At 39.6% G+C, this 8,733-nt stretch overlaps 1 protein-coding gene across 1 annotated transcript; it reads left to right on the top strand.

Moving 5' to 3' along the window:
* Positions 1-4,489: 4,489 nt before the first annotated feature.
* LOC101746572 (venom allergen 5) lies at positions 4,490-8,444 on the top strand. The gene is made up of 5 exons (XM_004927460.4): positions 4,490-5,582; positions 6,420-6,541; positions 7,110-7,370; positions 7,543-7,738; positions 7,875-8,444. Exons 1-5 carry the CDS (start codon positions 5,504-5,506, stop codon positions 8,153-8,155), a joined length of 939 nt encoding a protein of 312 aa, XP_004927517.1. The 5' UTR covers positions 4,490-5,503; the 3' UTR covers positions 8,156-8,444.
* The last annotated feature ends 289 nt before the right edge of the window (positions 8,445-8,733 follow it).

Below are 8,733 nucleotides of genomic sequence, written 5' to 3'. Positions count from 1 at the left end.
AGTCCCGTAAGATGAGCACGAGACTATCCGGCACGCCCATGTTGAATAGTTTGAAAATCAAACCGTTGTGCCAGACTTTGTCGAACGCTTTTGCGACGTCGAAGAAGAGAGCTCCCGTGTATAACGGTTTTGGTCGATTAAGCCCCACAAGAATGTGCTCCGTGAGGCGGTGCACCTGTTGAACGCATGAGTGATTTGTACGGAATCCGAATTGTTCATCGATGAGAATGCCCTTGGATGAGACGAAGTCTCTGAGGCGTTTGTAGAGCAGACGCTCATACAGTTTGCCTAGAGACATGAGGAGGCTAATCGGGCGGTAGCTCGTCGGATGATTTTTTGGTTTACCGGGTTTATGTATGCCGATAACGTCTGCTTCTTTCCACACCGCGGGAAAGATACAGTTCGCCATAGCGGCATTGAAAATAGATGCCAACATCACGATGAGTTGGACGGGTAAAAGTTTAATAACGCGGTTGGATATACCGTCGGAACCGGGAGCCTTGCGAGGACGTAGGTCTTTGATCAAGTCTTTAACTTCCATCGGGGTGACGGGTGGTAACGCATCCGAGGGTGGCAAGGAGACTCTGCGTCCTACCTCACTGTCTACTAATTCTACATGAACAGGGTCCACGGATTGAGTGCTGGGCGTGCACTGGGTTTGCAATGTATCGGCCAGCAGCTCTACTTTTTCGTCATCATCGAACGCCGCGAGTCGGCTTGAGGGGCCTACGAGGGGGGGCATAGTTACTACCGTATCCGATTTGAGAGTACGAGCTAAGCGGTAGTAAGACCTTTGGGAGGGCGCGAGTCCTTCTAAGAAATCAGACCATCTGGCATCTCGGACTTCGGCGATGCGAGACTTTACGTCGCGTTGTAAGACACGCATTCGAATACGATTTTCCGCGGTAGGATACCTGTCGTAGGCGCGTATCGAGGCGTTCTTAGCTCTAAGGAGCTCCCTAATATCGTCGGGCAACCCGAAGCGGTAAAGGAAGTCCTCCGCTACAACTTGTTTCGATGACCTATCTAATGTCGAGGTGATGTGTGACGTTAAGATGTCTATGGCTTCAGCGGTATCCTGAGGAGACGGGGTAGAGTCCGAGCTAAACGGGAGCGATGGTGGATCAGATTCAGCCAGGCTGATGCCCAGCGTGTGCCAATCCACCACAGTCCTCGTGACGGGAACGGAATCGGGAGCGCGACCGAGCTTCATAACGACGGGACGGTGGTCTGAATCTAACTCTGAAACTACTTCGATCGAGTGTAAGCTCAGAGTTACGTTTTTTAATAACGCTATATCGAGTATATCCGGGCGATGTGTGATATTTAGCGGGTAGTGAGTCGGGGTTAGCGGAGCGACGATATCGAAGGCGAGATCATCGACTAACGCGTCAAGCCGCCTGCCATTTGGAGTTGTGGTGTGTGAGTTCCACCTGATGTGTTTACAATTTAGGTCGCCCGCCAGAATGACAGAGCTCCCCATGCCGAGCAGTGCCTCGATATCACTGCTTAGAACGATCTTATCCGGTGGAAGATAAACGGACGCGATAACGATCGGCGCGTGTCCCGTCAGTGAGATTCGGCACACTGATGCTTCGATATTAGCGAGTGCGGGAGGATCGAGCGGGACGCAATGCAGGGCTCTTCTATAGTAAATGACGGTACCACCACCACGAGCAGAGAGCCTGTCGTTCCTGACCATGTTATAGTTCGCGATTTTAGGGTCACGGCGCGCGGGCTTAAGTAGGGTCTCCTGCACTAAAAATATATCAATTTGATGGTCACGCAAAAAGTCAGAAACCTGATCACGTTGATTTGCGAGACCGTAAGCGTTAAAAAATCCTATCGTTACGGATAGGGGCTTTACTCTACTTATATACGCCATTGATTACCGGCGGAGTGAGGGGAGGACGTACGTATTTAATGACGCGTATACGTCGGCGTATTCTTGCACAACGGCGATAAAGTGTTGTGCAGTGGAGGCAGCGCGAATGGCGTCGCCCAAAGCGTTAACGCGCTCAAAGTTGATCGACTGAAAGAAGTCGATCGCTAAAGCGAGATTGTCGGACGCGGTCGGAGGGCAAGTCGCGGGAGAGGGACGAGTCGCGGGGGCGGGACGAGTCGCGGGGGCGGGACGAGTCGCGGGGGCGGGACGGATCGCGGAGGAGGGAATTGTAGCCGTGTTCATATACGGCAGCGGTTTCGCCCAGGCCGAGACACTGGGCACCGGCGCCGGAACGAACGCTGGCTTAGCCTGCGACACAGAGGGTGCTGAGGCTTTGATGTCTGACTCGGGATAGTATGAGGAGCTATTTCGTTTTATAAAAGTTTTTCTCTACTTAAAAAATACACATAAAATTTAGATGAGGTTCCGAACAAAGACAGCTCGTAGTCTGGATTAACGCATGGCTGTTTTTTATCATGTTCTCCTCCTCGCGGCGTTCCTCACTGCTGAGGGTCGTGACCATCATATTTTGACAGGATTTTACTTCTTGTAATGTCCCTTCAGCGCCTCCGATCATTGGACGCATGAAGGGCCTCGTGGAATGGGATCTCTATAAGTGTGGTGTGGATTTGGTCGAACCACCTTGTCGGACTGCGCCCGCGCGGTCTCTTTCCCTAGATCTCCTCTGTCACGAATAGTCTCTAGGATATCGGGCGTTTTCCGAGCAATATGACCGAAGTACTCGAGTGCGCGGCGAAGGCAGAGTGTAGACAGTCTTATCTTGATCTTCAGTTATTCCAAGATTATCATCATATTAAATAACACTAAAAAGGACGGATATATTATAATAAATACGATACTGTATTCGCTGTTTCGTAACTTTACTTGCTAAGAGATCTACAAGTTAATTGATAACCTATGCACCAGAAACTGACAGATTTTAATCCCAATAAAATCCAAGATGTTTCACTATTTCCGAATTACTAATTTAAGGCAGCCGAAGCCGCGGAGCATATCTTATTTAATGATATTAATAAGGCCATTTATTTAAAGGTCATATGAACTGGCTCTGACTTTCGAGATAAGTCCCACTGAATATAGATTATTACTATCAAAGATCAAGCAAAATTGGTAGGTTTTACAATAGTTAAAAGTTGCTTAGTTTCAATCTGTCTCAATCTGTGAGTACAACTCCGATTTTCGGAGAAGTTGAATAAATTTTCAGTGAAATCTTAGAAACTAAAAATTGTTCTAAAACTTCCATTAAGATATTCATCACAGTTGTAGTAAAAATTTCACAGTTTTCCAAGAACCTACCCCTCGCGTCATTGCTTAAATTTAAATTAATGATTACCGCTTTGTTTTTCTTTTAAGGGTCGTGTTTGAAAAGAATTGCACATTGATTCATGTTGGTGATGAGGTGTATTTCAGACACGCATGGGCAGGAACGTCAAGAACTAATCATGCGTACCGTTTTTAAGGGTGAGGCAGCCGATTTGAGACATTCATATTGTGCTGTCTATGGGTTCCAGTTAGGTTCTATTTCATCCGAGATCCGAAGCATGGTCACAACTTATTGTGCGACTGAAGACTTTAGTCGGTGTAACTCTGATACGCCTCGTCGAAAACCAGAAATATATAGGTGATAAAACTTAGACCTAAAAAAACTAAGAATATACGTTTTATTATAGAAATAAACAAATAAAACATTCCGAATCGTTCGAAAAACATGAATGTCTCTGTGACAATAAATATATTTCAAAGACACATTTAAAAACTATTTTGTCACAATTTATGTCACAAGTATGTATATGCAGATGCGAAAAATGTAGTGTGAAGATAAGTTTGCTTAATAGGAGGTCTACACAAGGTCAAGAAAGTCCACTGCCAAGGTCTAAGCAATTGAAGTCGTTTAGAATTGCAAATTTTTGTCTACATCTACGAAATTGCCATTCAACCAACACGAGGCGAACAAGTTAGACTTTTTTGTTACGAAACAAATTATTGATTTATGTAAATATTACAGTTATAAAACATGTCTAAAAATATGTGTGTGTCATTCCCTTCATTAAAAACTGAAGATGGACTAACCATCTTTTTCTCTTTTTGCATCACTGTTATTAAGAAGGAGCTATACTCGTAGAGACTAAATAAGATGGATAATTTTAATTAAAAGTTTGGTATCACAAGTAATACGTAAAACAAAAAAAATCTACAAAACCATTATAGTCATTAATATGCAAAGTAGAGAATAAGCAGAAATCACCTCAGGTGGTAAACCGGATTGGATGGTAACAGACTAGTTGTCACCTATACATTTTTTGCCCAACAAACCGAGGAAACGAAAATTCTCTGTAGATTTTAGATTACGATTTAGATCTACAATCCAACAGAACGATAGTTTTTGATTCAATCAAACTCTGATATATTTAATTAACGGCAAGAAAAACGTGAAGTTAATAATAACAAACAACTGAATAGATGTCACAGCCATCAATAATAAAAACGCTAGGAATTGTCAATAAATTACAATCTGCAGATGCTGTCGATAATAATACAGACTAAAATTAATTTAATAATTTGTAATCAATAATTAAAACGAACAGAAAGTAAAGACTATAAAATTATTCTCGTATGAATTAGCATTAATTAAATTATTATACAATATGATCAATGATTTTAATGAATATGATTTGTTAATTTTGCTTCTCGTATCATATTAGAGCCACTCATCATTTAGTATATTCATAAGATGTCACTATGACACTAGATTGACTGGCTGCTAAACTAAAACGCATGATTGCTTCGAACGTGAATTCACCAATAAAACTTAACTAAAATTAACCTCTTTCTATATCTTTAATTGAAAATTTTTAAAATAGGTTTTAAAAACAAAAAAAAACGGGATACGGGTTTTTCTCGCCTTCGTTTAAACTATCTCCAGTTTCAGTGAAAAATACTTCCGGCTCGACCAATATCTGTCAACATATTTCACGTTCGACTTGAAAACATCACAAAAACTTGCTTTCATTGACAACTATCTTGTGCAACATAATGGCTTTTAAATGATTACCTCCGACAAAAAGTTCCATACAATATTCCTGTACGCTCTTTACGTACGATTTCGTATCTAAAGGAAATCACCCAACGAGTTTGCGTAGAGCGATATAATATTGTAAAAAATCTGAAATATAATAAACGATCATTATAAGTACACAACAATTTGTAAATTAATGTCATAATTTATATGAGATGCGTGTGCGGCGATGAGGGCGGTCGATACACAGACTCAGCAGGCGTGCGGCGTCTTCGCGTCTCCATAGTGACCCGTCGTGGAGTACATAAGCGATCGCACGGCAAGCCTGCCGCACAGAACGCTGTAACCTGGTGAGCGCGCCGCACATAGTGCAGCGGATCCCCGGGAAATTCAAATAATAAAAGAAGTTTGACGTTTCGTAAATTACGAGTGAGAACATTTTATATTCTAGTTACGAATCTCAACTTAAACGTGAAAACCAACTTAAGTTCAGAGTGTTGTGTATAAACTTTTTAATTAAAATGATTCCCTTAGTGTTGTTTGTTTTGGGAGCTATTCTCGCAACAACAGAAGGTTGTGGCCCAGGAAAGCAGTTATTAAGTAAGTTAATTCCTTTTACTAATTATCGATAAAAAAAATTAAAGTTAAATCTCACGGCTGATCTAAGATCTGAGAGATCTTATGTCAGAACGCTACGATGTCTTCGTCAAACTAAGCCTAATCAGAAAATATATAATATACCGCATAATATATATGCAAAAGCGCGACTGTACCTCATGCATTGCCATGGGCGTCAGCATATACTTTCGGACTGCCTACAAAAAAAAGTATTTTATCATGTAATAATCCCTTATATTATCCAATATTTAAGGACACCATACAACGAGTCACTGTTTAATGGACATTTTCAATTTTATTCATATCAGGCAATTCATTAATTTTAATATATTCATTCATAAATAAGCCGTTTAAGTGCCTCATGAAGTCATCGTGAATACACATAAAAATCTAGTTTTAAACTCAAGATGTCAATTCCACTTCATCGATTACCTTAAAAGTTTTCCGAAATTAACATAACAATTTAAAAAAAAAGTGGTAATGGTGACCATAAGTTTAAAATTAATCTGTTGTAATGTCGCCAGCCAGTCTAGCTTTCGCCAACTAGTTCCATCTGATGATGTATCTATTTAGCATACTCGTATGGACCGAGGTAGTAAAATTTTATTGACACAGACACCTGTATTAGCACGCACCGGTCTAATAAATCTTATAAATCCGATAGATTACGAAATCAAACGAATTGCTATTTTAACCTTGACACTTAATTTAGCTAATACTGTCGTATTCGTTTATCATAAACGGTAATAATGTAATAAGGGACTGTTTTTTTTTCAATATTAAAGTTTACCATTGCTCATCGCCACACTTTGTTTCCAGAATCTGGAGGTTTGACTGCTTACGAGAAACAGGCCATTGTGGACGCACACAACCGTCTCAGACAGACTGTTGCTCTCGGACAAATTACCAAACAGCCCCCAGCAGCTAACATGATGGAAATGGTATGCTATCTTAATTCTTTATAGGCGTTGATATTGATAAGCTAACAGCCTGGCCTGTGTACCTTCAAGTGTGAGCTCGCAAGTCGGCAAATTAATAATTTTGAGAATACCTTTTTAATATTATTTGAATCATTATTGTGTTCGTACATATTACTACTTCTTACCTGAACAAATTGCTAAATCGAATAGTGTTAGACTGTAGTATTTCGGACAATAAATATATAAATTATACAATAATACCGTTTGATTGCACTATAAATAAATTTTCATTTCGATTTGCAATCCAAGATAGAATATTATATTATATTTTATCGGTTGCCAAATGATCAATACCTGCTTCTTGTATGGAAAGCTTACGTTTTGAGTCTCACTAAATACCACTATGCTTCCGGTGTAGAGAACCAAAAAAATCCTAGTAACATAGTTGTATCGACGACATAGTCACAGTTGTGGTTTAAAAAAAAACTTTGAGGCGCTTGGTCATCTATCTACCTGCCAAAAAAAGATATAAATGAACAAATATTTTCGGAGTAATTACATTTGCTAAATTAAATTTCTTTTGTTTTAGATTTGGGACGATGAATTGGCAGCTACTGCTCAACGCTGGTCCGATCAATGTATACCCGCTCACGACCGCGCTGCCCAACGTGATTTGGGCAGATTCCCTGTTGGACAGAACCTCGCAGCCACTTGGACAACTCGTCCACCAACTGAACCATCCGACTCTGCGCCTGACTTCCAGAAGCAAATCAATGCTTGGTTCGATGAAGTCGGTAAATACGGCTTCAAGCCTATCACGGGAGGTCATGGCACTGGACACTATTCACAGGTAAGAAATCACGAAAAATAATTATTTCTTAAAATTTAAAGTATTTTTAGTAACAAAACACAGAAATTTAAATTTCTATATATATTAAAACACACACAATTTAATTAAAATGGAATTGAATTGAACTAAATTATCTCAGGATTAAAAATTTAATTTTCTATTTTCGTTTCAGTTGGTTTGGGGCGAGACCTCACATGTGGGTTGTGGCTACACTTTCTACTACGATCCGTCCAAGGGCTACACGAAACTGTATGTGTGTAATTACGGCCCCGGCGGTAACGTCATAGGATCCAATCCTTACGAAAAAGGCTATCCCGCGTGCAGTACCTTTGGTCTTACGGAATCACGAAAATATTCGGGACTTTGTGGTACGTACATATAAAATAAAAACAATCCTTTAAATGAATGCTTATTAAAAATACTATATGAGTATTTATTCGATTCTTATCCCAAATTTTATATTATTATGCGTATATCAATTTTGATTTCTTGTTTCTTCCACAGTTGCCAGTTTCACCTCGTCATCATACCAAGAAAACTCGAACAGCTACATCTCTAATGCCATCCCCGACAGCACGGGCGAGACTCAAACCTACAACTATCAATACAGGAACCAATTTTACAATCAGTACAACAACCAATACCAGTATCAATACCAGCAGCCAGAAACGTACTACCAAACTGAGACCTCCTCATTCAGGCCGTTGCTCAGTATCTTCAAAACCGCTACAAATCTGTTCACAAAACCGAAATCTCAGGTTCAGATTGGCACTGTTTTCGTATAGAGACTTCTTCAGTGTGAAATATATTAATACATAGCAGTATTTTCTAAATTATTGTGACGGTTATGTTACTAGACTGATTATTCGAAGTCTCTGATTACAGCGCTTCGGAACATTGTAAATAGTATTGTTACTCCTTGGTTTTACAAGGAATTAATTAAGCCTAAATATACAAACTATGTGAGGGTCTCAGTGATAAAAAAATAAATTGCTGTCGAGAATGGCCTTCTAGTATTAGCTAAAGATATGAGTTTTGTTATGTTAATATAAAATAAATTAATTTTATAAAATATGTTTTAATTTTCATTTTATTTGCACAAATTACATCATATATTTTTCTTGACCTAATTAATCAATCTCAAGTTCTCATACATAAATGATTATAAATTTATTTTTAATTAAACGCAAAATATGCACGAAAAAATTTAAATCAAAGTCGAAATATACAACCACATTATTCATAGAGTTTCCTTGGATTGTTATTCGCATGCTCCCCCCCCCCTGGGTCTGCTAGCAGATTTTTGAATCACATAATAAGCAGCGTCTTTGTAATTTTTCTATTATCCGCTATTATTATATTT

Source organism: Bombyx mori, chromosome 9, assembly GCF_030269925.1.
Source record: "Bombyx mori chromosome 9, ASM3026992v2".
NCBI classification, from domain to species: domain Eukaryota; kingdom Metazoa; phylum Arthropoda; class Insecta; order Lepidoptera; family Bombycidae; genus Bombyx; species Bombyx mori.
This window is presented reverse-complemented; position numbering and strand designations above follow the sequence as displayed.